The sequence below is a fragment of the Monoraphidium neglectum genome (assembly GCF_000611645.1).
Source record: "Monoraphidium neglectum strain SAG 48.87 unplaced genomic scaffold scaffold00016, whole genome shotgun sequence".
In the NCBI taxonomy this organism is placed as follows: domain Eukaryota; kingdom Viridiplantae; phylum Chlorophyta; class Chlorophyceae; order Sphaeropleales; family Selenastraceae; genus Monoraphidium; species Monoraphidium neglectum.
This window is the reverse complement of record NW_014013611.1, coordinates 32,074-48,033: the sequence shown is the minus strand read 5'-3', so window position 1 is coordinate 48,033 and position 15,960 is coordinate 32,074. Positions and strand designations below refer to the sequence as shown.

At 63.2% G+C, this 15,960-nt stretch overlaps 3 protein-coding genes across 3 annotated transcripts; 1 reads left to right on the top strand and 2 right to left on the bottom strand.

Moving 5' to 3' along the window:
• Positions 1–232: 232 nt before the first annotated feature.
• On the top strand, positions 233–1,525 carry MNEG_0230 (hypothetical protein; the record flags this gene model as incomplete). Its single annotated transcript, XM_014051296.1, has 3 exons — positions 233–482; positions 669–1,342; positions 1,481–1,525. The coding sequence occupies 3 exons, from the start codon at positions 233–235 to the stop codon at positions 1,523–1,525; spliced, it is 969 nt and encodes a 322-aa protein (XP_013906750.1).
• Positions 1,526–1,655: 130 nt separating this feature from the next.
• MNEG_0229 (subunit of the ESCRT-I complex) lies at positions 1,656–3,451 on the bottom strand (the record flags this gene model as incomplete). The annotated part of the gene is made up of 5 exons (XM_014051295.1): positions 1,656–1,913; positions 2,051–2,176; positions 2,401–2,642; positions 2,799–3,148; positions 3,408–3,451. 5 exons carry the CDS (start codon positions 3,449–3,451, stop codon positions 1,656–1,658), a joined length of 1,020 nt encoding a protein of 339 aa, XP_013906749.1.
• Positions 3,452–7,426: 3,975 nt separating this feature from the next.
• MNEG_0228 (Alternative oxidase 4) lies at positions 7,427–15,368 on the bottom strand (the record flags this gene model as incomplete). The annotated part of the gene is made up of 16 exons (XM_014051294.1): positions 7,427–7,729; positions 8,002–8,101; positions 8,329–8,345; positions 8,589–8,762; positions 9,024–9,116; positions 9,338–9,494; positions 9,672–9,778; positions 9,979–10,081; positions 10,239–10,314; positions 10,502–10,526; positions 10,727–10,785; positions 11,647–11,931; positions 13,959–14,432; positions 14,650–14,749; positions 14,911–15,097; positions 15,262–15,368. The coding sequence occupies 16 exons, from the start codon at positions 15,366–15,368 to the stop codon at positions 7,427–7,429; spliced, it is 2,367 nt and encodes a 788-aa protein (XP_013906748.1).
• Between the last annotated feature and the right edge of the window lie 592 nt (positions 15,369–15,960).

The window sequence follows — 15,960 nt, the reverse complement described above, 5'->3', positions numbered from 1 at the left end:
CCGCGCTCCGATGCAGTACGCAAGGCACATGGCGGAAAATCAACCAACGGCAGCAGCGCTGGAGTCGCCACACCTTGGGACAGCGCCCAGCTTTACAGATGCAGCAGAAGAGGCACCCCCCGAGGTGGTGGCAGAGGCAGCCAGTCAAGCTGGCCCCACAGGAGCAGCAGTCGCGCCAGCGGGTGAAGCAAAAAGCACGCCAGCTGTTGTACAGCCTGCCCGTTCGGCAGTCATGGCCGCCCGCGATGCGAGTGCAGCAACATCATTGCTGCAATCGGCCCGGGCACGCTGGCCTGATGGTTATGTGGCTCTGTGTGTTGTGGCCAAGGATCAGCACCGCGACCTGCGCTACTGGATCGCCTACCACCGGTGGCTGGGTGTTGACAAGTTTTACGTGATGGACCACAACAGCAGCCGGCCCATGCTGCCCGTGGTGATGGACCTTGTCAGGCAGGGCGTCGTGGAGTACCAATACTTTGTCGGTGGGTTGACAGGGGCCCCTGGGCGGTGGCGTGCGGACGCACGAGGGTATACAAAGTCAGCATGGGGGCGGGGTGGTGCAACGCCAGCAAAAGCAGGGAGCATGCAGCGCTGACCTCCCTCCCTGCCGGCTGCAAACCAAGGTTGTTCCCCAGGCACTGCATCCCTCCTCAATGCCGTACCTTCAGGCCGACCGCGCCGCCTGCCAGCATTCTCTGACAGCAACCAGTGGCGGGGATACCACAATTGTATCGCGCAGCATGCATCGCGTCATGCATGGCTGGGGCTGCTGGACGCTGACGAGTTTGTCGTGTTTCAACCGGGCGCGCTGGCGGCGGGATCCGGCCACAACCTGCCGCTGCTACTGGCGCGTCTGGAGAAGAAGCGTGTTGGCGCGCTGGCGCTCAACTGGGTGCTGTTTGGCAGCAGTGGCCACAAGACGCGGCCCCAAGGGGGGCCGTTGGCCTCCTACACAGCTTGCATTCCCGCATCCCACCCCGAATCGACGCACGTCAAGGTCATCGCGCACACCGCCTCGCTACTGGACATGGGCGGCACGCCTCACGAAGCGCAGCTCCGGCCTGGCGCGTCCGTAGTGGACGCCGATGGCGCCCCGTCCAGTGCGCCCAAGTCTGACGCTGCACGCTGGGCCAGTGTCGCGCTGTACCACTACGTGCTCAAGAGCCGGGCAGAGTTTGCCGACAAGATGGGCCGCGGCAGTGGTGCGGGCAACATCAAGACCTGGGAGTACTGGGATTACGTGGAGCCACTCGCCACAGGCACCTGCACGCACGCCCTCGACGTCAGCGCCGCATTCCTCGCATCCAAACCCCGCTTGCGGCCACCAGGCCGCCTGGGCCAAGTGGGTGCATGGAAAACACTGCGCACGCCTGTGCCAGTGGAAACCAAGCAAGCACAGCAAGAGGCGCCGCGGCACAGCCAGCTACGGCGGTCTTGAGAGGCTGTGTGCTTCTGTGCTTTCTACTCTTACTTTCCCCAGTGGTTTTTGTTGCTGCATGTGAGCTGCGCCTCCAGGTGGACCTAACAGTTACTCCCTGTTGTCTCGGCATGCAGACTCTTGTGCCGTAGGCTGCCACATCGAGTAAAATGACAAGCGACGACAGCAAACAGACGACTCAATGGGCCACAGCAGTAAACAGCCCCTCCAACTTTCCTCACTGCGAGCGCAGCACCTGCTCCGCGGCCTGGCGCTTCAGGTCCAGCGCGTGGTGGCGCGCGCGCAGCTCGACATACTGCTCCACAAATTGATCCAGTGGCACCTGACCCAGCAGAAATGCTGTGCTCACCGCGCTGCTGGCGGCATCGGCCTCGCTCACGGCGTCCTCCAGGCGCTCGCGAAACAAGGGGCCGCCCAGCACCTTGGAAACTGACGACTGCCGCGCCAGCAGCTCGTCAAAACGCGCGCGGATGACCTGTCACAATCGCGTGCAGGGGCCAGTGCTGAACAAGGTTCTGCACCAGCTGCTGCGTCCCCAATTGCAGGTTGCAGACGACCCCCCCCCTGCAATCAAGCAACGCGGTCCCCATGCCACCGTTTATCAGGGCCCACCTGGTACTCGCTGCTGCGAACAATGGCCAGCTGGTTGCGCGCCTCTGCCATTGCGCCCTGCTGCGACAAGTTGGCTGCAGCCAGCTGCCGGTTCTTCACGCGTATGTCCTCCAGGGTGGCAGCCATCTGAGCCGGAGTGGTGGCAGTCATGGCATGGCGCCATAAAATACAAAGATATGGGGCCAGATGAGGGTGCGCAGAGGCTGCCGGTACTTTGATGTCAAAAGCACGCAAGCGCACACTGTGTAAGAATCGCAAAAAAGCAACATCCGGCATGCAGTCGGGATGTTGCTTGGGCATTATGCTTGACAGCCGCTGCTGCCCGCCTCCACCGACCTCCGTTCGCCCACCTGTGAGTTGGCGACCACCCCCCGCAGCAGGGCCTTGAACTCTGAGTCATCAGACAGCAGCGACGCCAGCTGAGCAGGGGCCAGACGCGACAGGTCTGGCAGCTGGCCACCCGCAGCCGCAGCAGCAGAGGCTGCCGATGATGAGGACACGCGGGCTTGCGGGCTGCCGGGGCCCGCGCCTGCCGCGCCAGCCAGCAAGCCAGAGGGCGGTGAAGGGTAGCCCGGCGGGTAGGGGATTGGGCCTGTTTACGGAACACGCGCAGGTTTGGTGGACCGCAACCAGTGAGCATGGCCCCGCATAAGCCCTGCCTGCACCCTGACCAATCCTTCAGCGGTACGCTCTTCGCGACAAACTGAGATGTACGCGGAAACCCCCCACCATGCCGGCGCGAGCTCACCGATTCTGCCGCCACCAGTCGCCTGCGCCCCTGGCTGCCGCGCGTCCACTACCGCTGATGTGAGTGTGGCCACTGCCTCCGCAACTGCGTCTGCAAGGGAGCTCTGTCCGTACACCCAGTTAGCGAGACCGGGTGTGTGCAGGCGACCGGTGGAGTCCACTGCCGGGTGCACCACGGGCAGCAGCATGCTCAAGCTCGGCCGCTCCTGGGGGAAGTGCGGTGGCAGACTGATGCGCAGCGCCGTGGCTTTGCCGTCCCGCAGCTCCAGGGGCAGATCAAACACGCTGCGGTCCGGATTGATGGGCTTGGCAGGGTAGCGCCGCAGCAGTGAATCCACGTGCTGCACGCGCCTACCACACCATGAGGCGAAGAGGCGATGGGCGTCAATGGGCGCAGCGCGTGGTTGTCACAGCATAACAGGCCAAGTGTTTTCAATGATATGCAGATACCCCGGGCTTCAAAGGGTGCTCACACTTTGGGGGGGGGGGGCCGCTGCCTAGCGAGCAGCAGCTGTGCTGACGCGAGCAGCTGTTGCGCACACAGCGCAGACACAGCTGCCCGAGGCTCCGTCGCCACTGTCGGCCAACCTCAACCCCTGACATCACTCACTCTAGCTCCAAGGCGCCATAACCGGGATAGCCTCCGTACGCCATGTGGCCGACCCGCCCCGCGCTGCTGCTGCTGCTGCAGCGGCGGTGCGCTGTGTGGCGGACCTCTACAAGCGCAGGCCGGGCACTGCAGCGGGGCCTCTGATTACTAAGCGTCTACCAGAATAGAGAATCCCAACATTCGATAGCGGACCTGAACGCGGGTGTGTGTCAGATCGACGTGTTTTCAGCGGTTCCGCTTTCTTGTCACTATGTTTGCGGTCGATGTTCACGTATGCGGTAACGTATGACACTGTGGATATGCGGCCAAGCCAAGTTCATGACAACCTTTTCATGCGAGGCACTGCAAGCAGGTCAGTGGTGAATCCCTCCTCACAAGGGCGCTTACCCCTGGAATACATAGAAGCTGCGTAACTTTAGATCATGGAACCAGGGCGGGCCAGCGAACCGAGGCACACAAACACAGCGCCTGCCTGCCGCGTGGGACAGGAACACTGCACCGCCCGCGCAGAAGCTGTGCGCATGAAGCATCAACAGCAGCAGGGGCGCGACGATGAGCCGGACGACCCAGGGGCCGAGCGCCTGCCACTCTTGCAGCAGAACGGGTGCAGCACGAGCAGCAGCAGCGGCGGGCATGGACCGCGCGCTGCACCGGCAGATGTCGTGATCGACGTGCCCAGCATACACCAGAAGCGGGTTGGGGCGGAGCCATCGGCGCCACATGCAGGTCCAGAGGGTTGCGAGCCTCGCACGTGCCGAATATGTTTTGGTGAGTGGCAGTGCGGCGCTATGTGACATTGTGCTGCCCTGATTGAAGCGAAGTGAGCCGAGCAGCCCACAAACACGCAGCCCTGTGACAAGCCCTGTGGGGTGTGTGTAATTTGTTACATGTATGTCTAGTGCACCAGACATACATTGGAACTGCTCTCAGATGTCCTGCTGATCCCACACCCCAGAATGTGAGGATGTCTCGGAGGAACTCAACCCGGCCAATCCGGTGCGCAGCGCGGCGCCATATCCCGCTCTTTTCTGTGATGATGTCACATCACCCCAGGTCTTCACAACTTGCTTGGCGCTGTGCGCTGTGCAATGTGTTTGTCCGTCTCCTCCCTGCTCAGCAACCCTTGTCCATCTTGCCAACTGCTGCTTGTACTCGTAGCTCATCTCGCCCTGCCTATGCAGCGGCAGCAGCCGCTACGTGCACCGGCAGTGCCTGGGCCAGTGGCGTGCCACCAACCACCGGCAGGATGCATTTTACCAGTGCGAGGTCTGCCACTTCAGGTGGGGCAGTCTGAGGCTCCAGGAAAGCATCGCAGATCAGAGCGGTCGAGAGCAGACCGGGGGGAGCACTGTGATGGCTGTCATGCATTGAAGCGCGAGCCAGCGATACTGCATGCCACTCCACGAAGAAGCCGTGGACCACATGTTGCCTCATCACCTCGATAAAACATGTACGCACACATGCGGACATGCGCAATAGCGCATGTGCGCTCACGCGCATGCTCCTCCCACATGCGCAACACACACACACACACACACACACACACACACAAAACACACACACAAAACACACACACACACGCGCGCGCGCGCACGCACACACTAAGGAGCTTGCACTCGATCGCGTGCGCGCGCGCACAAAAACACACACACACACACACACACACACACACACACACACACACACACACACACACGTGCACAAATACACCGCACACAAAACGCACACAAAACACACATCACACACACACACACATGCACACAAAAGGTACCGCTACTCGCGGGCCTGGTGGGCGTCCATCCTCGGATCGCCCATCACTCTGGGCTCAGTATTCATCGTGGTCCTTGGGCTGGCAGTCTTTTTACTGGGCTTCCTGCCTCTCACCGGCAGGTGCGGCGCTCAAGGCTGCCTCAGATGCTTCTTCTGGGCCAGAGAAATGGGGGTCTGCCCAGGCGCATTATGGATTTGTACCCCACGCAACGCTGGTCCGCCACCGTGCGCCGCGCTCACGCTGCACCAACCACAGTGCCTCAGGCGAGGCCTTGGGGGATGTGGCGGCGCACGTGGTCAACGGCATCATTGGCCTAGGCATCATTGGCCTGGCCGTCAGCCTGGTGCTGGGGCTCTTGCGCGCATTCGGCGCTGCCACGCTGCTGTGGCTGCCGGAGCCATGGTGCCCCTCTGCACTGTGCCTCGACTGTCAGGGGGGCGGGCTGCCGATATGCATTGAGTTGGGGGCAGGCGAGTGCGGCGTCGCGATGGCAGCGTTTCTTGCTGTCGTCCTGTTGGCAGCTGGCGTCCTGGCCAGTGCAATGCTGACCTGGTCCCTCCTCCTGATGACAAGCCAAGCAGCGCTAAGCAAGGCGCAACACATGGTGGGGACCGGCATTGGGGAGGGGGGTCCAGGCCTTGGGGGATGGGTGGTAGGGCTCAAGGGGGTGAGGGGACCCATGCGACTCGCTGAAAGGAGTGGTGGGTGGGAACCAGCACGCGCCGACCTTGCAGAGTGCTGCATCAGCTCGGCACGTATCAGAGCATGCTCTCACCACGACCAGCTGCCGCATTGCCAGTGGCAGCTGGTCATAGGCGCGGGCCTGACCGTAGTCGGACCAGTCCCTGGTTGCTTTTCAGTTGTACGACTTCCTCCCCCCTACTCACTGTCTTTTGCGGCAGGTCGAGAACATTTCACCGCCCTCGCCGCAGCCTGCGCAGCAGCGATAGCAGCAGCAGCAGCAGCAGCAGCAGCAGCAGCAGCAGCAGCAGCAGCAGCAGCAGATTCAGCAGCAGCAGATTCAGCAGCAGCAGCACAACAGCAGATTCAGCAGCAGCAGCACAACAGCAGCACAGCAGCAGCTGGCCGCAGCTGCATCAGAGCCATAAAGCGTCCGTGAGTGGCGAACATGGCAAAAGGCGCAGTGTCACCATTTGTGCCACTGCCCAACTTCAAGGCAGCCGCTTGGTTGCATGGGCATGGGACCGCAACCAGATCTTGCAAAATGGTGACTCTGTTGCTTTCATGCCCTGCTGATGCTGGGTCGGTGGCTTGGCTGCCACCTGCATGAAGCTGCATCTGCGGCAGCCGCGTCTCGTGCTTGGTTGTCCATGTTACATCAGAGTTGTCTTTGTCTTTGCACAATTGTGTTCCATGCGCATCCAACTGTTCTAGTATGGCGTAGATGCAACATTTGTCCCCAACTGCTGTTTAATTGCACAAAGGCAACACTCTTCATGTAATGCCGCGAAGCTCCCAAGAGCGCCGGCTCAGCGCTCCAAAGGCGGCATGACTTCGCAAAATTGCACTCCCTTGTTTACCCTGAGCGCTTCCTCAACAAGAGCGCACCAGGTAAACGTTGTCTGTTCTTGCGCCACAGGTAGATTTGCCAGCATCTACGATCGAAAAGCCCCAAACTCAACAAAAAAAGGGTGGACGCAACCGTCGCTGAGGACGGGCAACAAAGGCCCCTGCATGCAGCACTCGGCAACGAGTGCACCCGCACATTAATGCACCTCAGCCCTTCTGGTGGCAGCGGGGTGTTGCAAGACCATGCTCAATTGTTGAGGATGAGGTTGCGTCGCACCAAGACTGCATCACACCGGAACGTCGCTTTGAGAATGCAACGACACCTTGCTCAGTATTATGTTCTAGAGTTCATGACTGCGCTGATGCGCTGGATTTGTGGGCGCAGGGACGGCAGGGGTGTTGAAGGACCTCTAACAGTTGCTTTTTGTGACGTGCAGTCAGCACGCTGCAGGACGCAGAGCTACACTGCTTCCTTGCAGCGGCAGGGGCAGGCTTGTCACCACACACGAAAAACACGCTGACGATTGCGCCACCCCCTCACAGTGATGTTCACAAAAAGCCCACACCACTCGGCGACACAAGACGAAGCACCAACCAGCATGGCAAGGCATGCGGCGACAAATCAGCTGCACAATTGGAGTTATGAGTGTGAGGAGTGCAGGGACCCGCAACATGCACGTCTACTGCAGGACCACGGCCGGGTCGACTGCAGCCGTGCTCAGCGCTGGGTGGTGGGCGCCCTGCCGCTGGCACCCTTGACAGGTGCGTTGTCGTCGACCACGTCCGGCGCGTCCCACCCCGCCATGGCCTCCTCGGCCTGCTTCTCCTTGAGGGCCTCGAGGTCGCCCGCCACTGAGTAGTCCTGGCAGGCGCGCATGGTCTTGACGTGCTCGCCCTCATCAGCCGCAATGTTCAGGAACACGTCGTGGAGGGTGTTGACGCTGGGGCGGCGCGGCTGCTCCACGGTGGCCTGGCTGGTCTGGAAGCTGTCAAACAGGTACAGGTCCGGGCCGGTGTAGTACTGATCAAGGGGGAAAGGGAGGACAGGCAGATACGTGCGTTGAGGGGGAGGGGTGGTTTGGGTGGTGGGGTGTTTTGGGGGGCGGGCGTAAGAGGGGAGGGGAGGATAGGGGTGAGGATGACGTGGGAGAGGGGAACGGCAGGGTCGTGCAAGGGCTGCAGGGCTGAATACGCCATGGCAAGATGCTGGGTGGCAGCGTTGCGAGCGACAGCAGGCGTAACCTAGGAAAGTGGGGGCATTGTATTCCTGCCACCTCGCGCCCCCCGCCTAACCTCTGCTGCGACCAGTGGCGGCGGCAGGCTCTTGAGCAGCTCCTCGTTGGCGTCAGCAAACTCACTGTAGGTGTCCACGGCGTGTGCCTCGATCAGCTCACTGGCAGGAAACAGGGCAAAACGGAATTAGTTTTGAGGCTGCGACGGTGCACGTTTGAGAAAGACATGACACAAGCCACGGAATGACATCCTGAGGTGATGCAAGGAGCTTGGAGGGTGCGCCGGCGGTCGTCATGCAGGCTCCTCGGGCGCAGGAGAGGGCCTGCACTCAGGTGCTGGGCATGCTGCGCAGCACGTCCCCCTTGCCTTACAACCCCACCCACCCACCTGAAGTTGTAGGCCAGCTGGGGCGAGACCACAAAGAGCAGCACCAGCACCCAGTAGTACAGGAAGGCCGCGTGCTGGTCCCAACCAGTGGGAGGTGCGAGACTTGAGGTCATTTCATGCATTGTGGTATCCCCAGCTGAGCTCGGCAGTCGGCGAGAAGCCTTCCAGCCAGCCACATAAACCCCCTCCCTATCCTTGGCCCGACCCACAACCCCGACCCTCTGCACATGTACTACCCTACCCGGCACCCACCACCCCACCTGTGCCATGAACCTGTCTATCCAGAGCTGGTCGCCCCCCAGGGCCTCCATGATCTGCAGGTGGTGCAGCTCGTTCCACTCCTCAGCAAAGTGCACCTTGCGCAGCTCAGCGCCGGCGCGCCACCAGCCCAGTGTCTCCAGGAGGTGCAGCATCGTGAGGTAGGAGAAGTAAGGCTGCGGGAGGGGGGGGGAAGAAGGGGGACAGGCTGCAGGCGTTGACGCGGCAAAGCAGTTGTTCCGGACGCACGGGATCATGGTCGTTGCAGTGGGTCCACGGTGAGGACAGGCAAGCACACAGGCCAGGGCACGCCGCGCCTGCCTTGACACACGGCAACCCTCGTCAACAACCTGCAGGCAAGGCTCAAACGCCCCGCCGCCCAATCGCGCCTCTGTGCGCGCCCGCCCCGCTCTCTGCCCCGTCCGCTCCTGTCGCACCATGCGAGCCACTGTCTCCAAGAACCAGAAGCGCTGTATGGGGCGCTTGTCGTAGGCCACGTCCAGGAACACACACAGTGCCAGGTAGACAGCCTTGGGAAGGAGGGGGGAGGGGAAGCGGCACGGCCGGGAAGGGGGCCGGGGTCTGAGGGCATGGGAGGCACAAAAGCGGCTTGCAGTACAGGGAGCCTCAACATGCCTGCAACGCTGCTCTGTTTGAGGACGAGAAAAGCAGTTGTCTGAGACAGGAACTCAAGGGTGCTGTGCACCTCAACACCGTCCTCCTGCCACCCCCTCCCCCCGGAGTGCCGCACCTTTACGACCCAGGGTGTCTCAATGCCGCCACCCTCCGCCTCGCGCTTGTGCTCCCGTTCCCACACCTTGGCGTTGCTAAGGGTGAGCTGCTGCAGCTTGGCCCGCACCTCGCGGCACTGCGCACTGAGGCCGCCAGAGAGCGGGTCAAACACCTCCCTGCGGAGGTGGCCGCGACGCGGGATGCGGGTGGGATGGGTCCTAGAAGCTGCAAGGGGGTAGAATTTGTGACCTGAGGAGGCCAATCAAGACGGAGACTGGTGGCCGCCACTGCACATTCTCGCTGCCCTGCCCTACACCTGCACAGCCCCGCTCTACCAGGGGGCCGTCACCCACTTGGGGATCTCCTCTGGCAGCAGCCGGCTGAACACCCTGCTGTCCTCCAGCCAGGCATCGATGGCGCTGAAGGCGCTCACCACACCAGAGCCCAGGCCATAAAAGACCTGAGGGTGGATTGAGAGAGGGGGGTGTTGGCCATCGGACTGGGCGGGGGCATACATGGGGCCAACTTAAACAACGCCGGCGACTCCCTGCCTCCAGCAGCCACGTGACTTACGGCAGGCACTCCTGGTGCCACTCAACCCCCAACTCACCCCTTGCGGCTCATCGTACCCGAACGGCCTGCCCTCCAAGTGTGCCTCACCTTGCTAACGGGCCCCTGTGCGGGGTTCTTGGCGCTGATCTTGCCGTAATCATTGTAGCGGAAGGAACGCCTCAGGGCGCGCCACTCTTGGGCCAGGTTGTTGCTGTACACGCAAAAGGGAGCAGCAACAGCAGCAGCAGCGGGCCCAGGCCGTCAGGTGAGCAGGATGCGCTTAGTGACCACATCCGAAATCTCCACGACAGCGCCGTCCGCAAACATACGCAGCACCTCTTGTCACCACAACCACGCAACGAGCTCACAGTGCCAGCCGCCACGTAGGGGCGGGGATTCGCGCCCCTATGTCGCTGTACACCCGCTGCGCTCCGCTCCTGAATCCTGCGGGTGTGGTGGACGGAGTAGGACTCAGAGCGTAACCCTGCACACAGTATGCTTGAAAATGTGCCATGGCTACCGCTGGTGAGATGCTGGACAACAGGCAAGCCCTGCTGCGACATGTCAGCCCCATTCAGGTGCTCCCTATGATATGCAGGCGGAGCAATGCTCGGCTGGTGCCGGCTCCCACCATAGTCACAGCACATGATCTCAACCTGAAGGGCACAGGCGCGTCGTGAGAAACGAGGGTGACGACAGGTGTTGAGCAAGGCAGCCAGAAGACTCGCCCCGCGGGTGTGGAATCAACCGCACTCGTAGGCTCATTTGCAAGCAAGCCACTAGGCAAGAGCCAACGTAGAGCTTGCGGGTTGTCGCCCTGCACCGCACCCCATGCCCCCCGTCCCGCAGTGCCCACCATGTTGCCGTCGCGGTCGATGAACACGGGGCAGTTGTAGTCCTCCTCCAGTGACTCCCCTGCAGTTGAAAGGCTTCGTGCTCGGGGCGCGCTTGTTGCCGGGTCAACCTCTGCAACACGGGCGCGCAGGCGGCCACCACGTACTGGCAGACGCTGCCGCAGGGCACATAGCAGCTGAGGGCGCAGGCTGCCGCCCTGACGCCGACTGCGTGAGCGTAGTTTGGTGATGCAGCACGCAGTGTCAAAGCAGCGCGAGCGGCGGCGGTGGCGCAGGATCAGTGGGCGAGGTTGCGGTGCAGGCTACGGACTGCCACGCCCGCCGACTGCAAGAATATGGCTACCAGCTGATGTCTTATGTGCGGACTGGCAGCAACCAATCAGACAAACAAGTACAGGTGTCTCGCAACTCGGTCGAGTTCACCTGCACCAGCTGCTGCGAGAGCTGGCACCGCCGATCATGGTAATTCTGTCCGGCTATCAAAGACGTGCTCTACGGTATCAAGCACACGTGTCTCGTCACTTGAGGGACACGGGTGTCAATGATCAAGAATCATGCGCGGCAGCCAGCTCGGAAGACTACGTTGCTGTGCGGTGGGAGTGTATGTTTCTGAAACGATGGTGTCAACGCTTAGGGTGGCAGAGACAAGTGCAGCGTTTCTGTGTACTGTCGGCAGGAAGGTACCGGCACCAACGCATCAGCTCGTCAGCAGAGCACCCAGGAGTTCACTGCACCCAGGCGCTGGTGAGTTGCTGCAGTGGGGTTCCTGGTGCCCGCGCCCACATCATCAGGATCCCTGTCCCTGTGTTTGCCATTGTCATCATTCAGATGAGGTCGCAACAGCACACAGGCTGTGCTCGAGAGCAACTTACAAAAGACGCCAACAAGAGACGGTGCTCAACCTGAAATAGATATCACCCACCACTACCCGCCAGCAGTCGCTCCGCCTCTGCACGAGCAGCAGCAACCGCCTGCGCGGCCAGGCCCTCAGCGCTACCGCTTGCGGCAGCCTCCATTACGGCCGCGAGCGGCATGGCGCCCGCCTTGACGCGCTCATAGACGGCATGAGTCACCGATCGCACCGCGTCCCTGTCCACTGCCACAGCCAGTGCAGCCGCGCCACCTGCCACCGCTCGCGCTTGCTGTGCAAGGCGCAGCTGGCGTTTGGCCACCACAACTGCCGCCTCCTTGGCCGCCCTGAGCTCATCTAGGTTCAATCGCCGCAGCGGGGGCGGGGCGCCGCCTCCGCTGATAACAGCATGGGGCTGCACGCCCCTCGTCTGCTGGTGCACGTTGATGGGAGACACTGTGGAACGGCGTTGCTGCTGCTGCTGCTGCTGCTGCTGCTGCTGCTGCTGCTGCTGCTGCTGCTGCCAGTGTTCGCTCAAGTGAAGCAGTGGTGGGGGGTTGGGTGGTGGTCGCCGCTGCTGCTGCTGCGGCTGCTGCTGCTGCTGCTGCTGCTGCTGCTGCTGCTGCTGCCGCGGAGGTGGGGCCTGCCATGGCAGCCACGAGGCCATTGACGAGGGCGGCAGCTGGGAAGGGACGGGCACTGCCACAGAGGGTGGAAGTGCCGCGGTTGCTGCTGCGCACGGCAGCTGGGCACGTTGTACACTACCTAAAACACACCGCCGCTGGCCATCAGACACGCTTGCGGATGCGACGCGCTGAGGCGAGTCGTGTCCTTCGGCCCCAGAGCCAGGCATACGCGCTGCGTTGCGGTGGAGCGCCCCGGGTGCGGGTGGGCCTGGGACGCTCCTGGCCGCCACCACAGCTGCCCCCGTCCCTGCTGCTGGCAGGGGCTGGTCTGATGCGGGCAGCCACGAGGCGCCCTGCCGCCAGGGCGGCACGCCCGGCTCCATTTTACCGTTGCCCTGCTGCTTTGGCTGCTGCGGCCTGCTGGCGGCCGTGGTGCTGCTGGCCGTGGGTCGCCCTGGCCGCTGCCGCCTTGGCACCTCTGAGATGGCAGAGGGTGGCATCGTCTCAGAAATGGGCAGAGACGGGGCGGCACCTGCCCTCGCGCAGCTGCTGCCGATGCCGCTGTCGGTGTTGCCGTGAGTGCTGCCAGCCCCTGCGTTGCTGCTGCCGACATTCTGCACCGGGCAGCTTGCAGTCCCACCACTGCGCAGGGCTGCGAGCGCCCCCGCAAAGTCGAGCGGCGCCGTGCGCCGGTGGCGCGCCGAGGGGGGCTTGAGCGCACGCCTCATTTCGCGCTGCTGCGCCGCCCGCTCCATGGCCTCAGCCAGGGAATCCCTGATGGCATCACCCGCCGCCGGGTGCTCCAAGGTGTCGACCACGCTGTTGCGCCCCAGCCGACGGGGTCCCTCTGCATTCTGGTGGGCCCGCCGCTCGTCGCTTCGTCGCCGCAGGCGCTGCAGGGGCTGCGGAGGCAGGGACCGCGGCTGGCTGTCGCGGCGCTCAAGGCGAGTGCGCTCCTCCTGCTCCTCCTGCTCCTGTAGGCGCTCCCACAAACGGCGGTGGGCGGCATCAGGAGCAGAAGCCTGTGTGGCGAGCATGTTTGGGCCGATGTGGATCGCTTAGAGGACGTTTTGAGCGGCATCTTAAGCAACAGATGTCGGCGCGTGCAGGCCCTGTGATGCACTGAAGCAGCGTCACAGTCAAACACCACGATCAGCAGCTTGGAGCCCCCGGCCCCGCGCGACCCCGTCACCTGCTGTTGTGCTGCCAGCACCCTTAGCCCTGGGCCAGTGCGGTCCGCGCCCCTCAGGCGTACCCCGCCTCGACTCTCCGCATGCCGTGCCAGCAGCCGTGACAGCTGAGCTTCCGCCAGGCGAAGCCGCTCGTCAGCCGGCCGCAGCCTGGCCTCAGATCGAGTCTCTGGCAGCAGCGCCGTCTGCGCGACTAGCACCCGCACAAACTCGCGGGCAGAGCGTGGCTGGGGTGCGTCACCATCGCCGACATCCCCCATTCTGAGTGACGGCCTGCCAGCAGGCCAGGGGCGGAAGACCTCGGCCACCGCGCGGCGCGTTGACGCAACCGTGTGTGCACGCACTTCTCCTGCTGCCAACCCCTCTGCCCCAACCCCTGTACGGCCAGCCGCCGGCTGCGCGAGGCGCGTGCTGCTGCTGGGCGCCGCCCTGCGCCGCCGCGGGCGGGCTGATGAACCCCGCCGCGTGCTGTGTGCCGCCCGGCGCGCTCGTGTTCGACGCGCTGTGGCTGCCGCCGCCCGCTGCCGCCTGCGCGTGCCGGTGGCCGGCTCGGCATACTCCTCCTCACCACTGCCGCCTGCTGCCTCCTCATCCTCGGCATCGTCGGAGGAGGTGATGTCGACCTCGCTGCCGCTGGCGCTGCTGGACCCACTCTCGGCCTCCCGGTCCTCCTCATCGTCGTCGCTGCGCACGTCTTCGCCCTCGTCCTCTTGAGTGCCGACATAGTCACCGTCGTCGTTAGAAGCAGCGCGCCGCGATCGCACAGCCCGCCGCCGCCCAGCAGGGCGCGCAGCACGGCCCTCCTCGCCGCTGCTCACGACCACCACGTCAAAATCTTCCGACGCCGACTCGGAGGGAATCACCCGGCGCCTGCGCACGCGCCGCTGGTGCGGCTGCTGCCCCCCCTGCCGCCTGCTGGCGACAGCGCGGACGTCGCGACCGCGGGCGCGAGCGCGGGCGCGGGTGCACTCTGTGCAGAACCACTCGCCGGTGGGTATCTCGTGGAGCCCGAGGCAAAAGGTGTGGTAGCCGCGATCACACCCTGGTGTGCATGGGGTGGTTGGGGGTGCATCATGGGAATGTGCCAGGCGCGAACCTTTCTGCGTACTCATCAAGTTAACCAACACTACTCCGCCCACCTGCATATTATGGGCGGGCGTTTACGTGTGCACCCTTGCCGCTGCCCCTCAGCAATGGCCCCGCACCCGGGACTGCACTGCACTGCAGCAACCCCGTGACGCCCGGCAGCGGGCGCGCACCATCGCAGAGCAGCAGCTGCTCGTCGTTGTCGTCAGCACCGCACAGCTGGCAGTGTACCGTGGCCAGAAAGGCCAGCAGGGACGCGTCCTGGGGATACGACTGTAGGGGCCGTCGGTTGTAGCGGCAAGGTTGGTTTGGCAGCATCTTCGCAGCATTGCGTGGCGAATGCTGGCACGCTGAGGCGTATGCCAGCTCCGAAACCTCATGTATGACAAGACAATGTGCCGACCGCCACGGAAATGCCTCAGATGCCGCCGTACCAGCCCAACCACCTGGTTGCGCTCCTCCACGTGGACCACAGACAGCACCTCCCCGGGCAGCTTGCCCTGGGATGGGCACTCGCCATGCAGCCGCAGCTGCTTGCGCGTGATGACGCGGAAGCGCACGCGGCAGGCGGGGCAGTGCGTGTCCGTTTCCGCCCACCGCGTGATGCAGGGTGGGCAGAACCTGCATGCGTGCGGCGCAGGCCGGGTCGTCAAGGGGGCCCAGCTGCTGTTGACTGCGGCGCGTGCCCACGACTCCAGCAGCTCAGCTCACCACCCAGGGCCCATCTTGCATGCGCCTGACTTGGGATCACGCCAGGGCCTGCGCTGACCCCTGCGCGGCCCCACCTGTGGTCGCATGAGTCTAGTTCCCCGACCTCAACCAGGCCCTCATCCAGGCAGATGGTGCACTGCAGCGCCGCCACGTTGGTGTGGCTAGGCTGGCCCGCTGCCATGACCAGGGACCGTCCAACACGTCGTCGCTGGTGTGATGCACAGACCACGCGCCTGCTAGCTCAAGTCTACTAATCGCTCCCCGCCCATTTCCGTGCAGACGGCCTCGACCAGGGCCTCGACCGGGCCTCGATGGGAGAGCTCGCGCCGCAGCTGCCAATCGACGCCGTCGATGTGGCGGCGAGGCACCCACCAGCGGCGCTTCCGGCAATTTTTTTAAAGCAGGTTGGATATCAGACTGCGGCACGGTGTCCTGTACAGCACATTACTAGGAAGTGGTGGCACGCGCAAGCTGCGGGTGCTGCAAGTAGCCTTAGCGACGCGAGGCTCGTGAATACACGTAACTCTTCAGTTCATGATATTCACTCTGTTGTTGGTATCATTACAGCAGAAGATCATCACAATCCTCAACTTGGCGTCCACGGTGAGTCGAGGATTGCATGACCACGAGGTCGATCCATCTTACGGTATCACAAGTGTCAAGAGGTGAACTAGTCACAACCTTGCCTGTCCTCCACTCCATACCTTGGGCTTCGTTGGCGACGCCTCAAAAGCGCCTGCCAGCTCGTCTCATCCGAAATCCTCCCTCGCCTT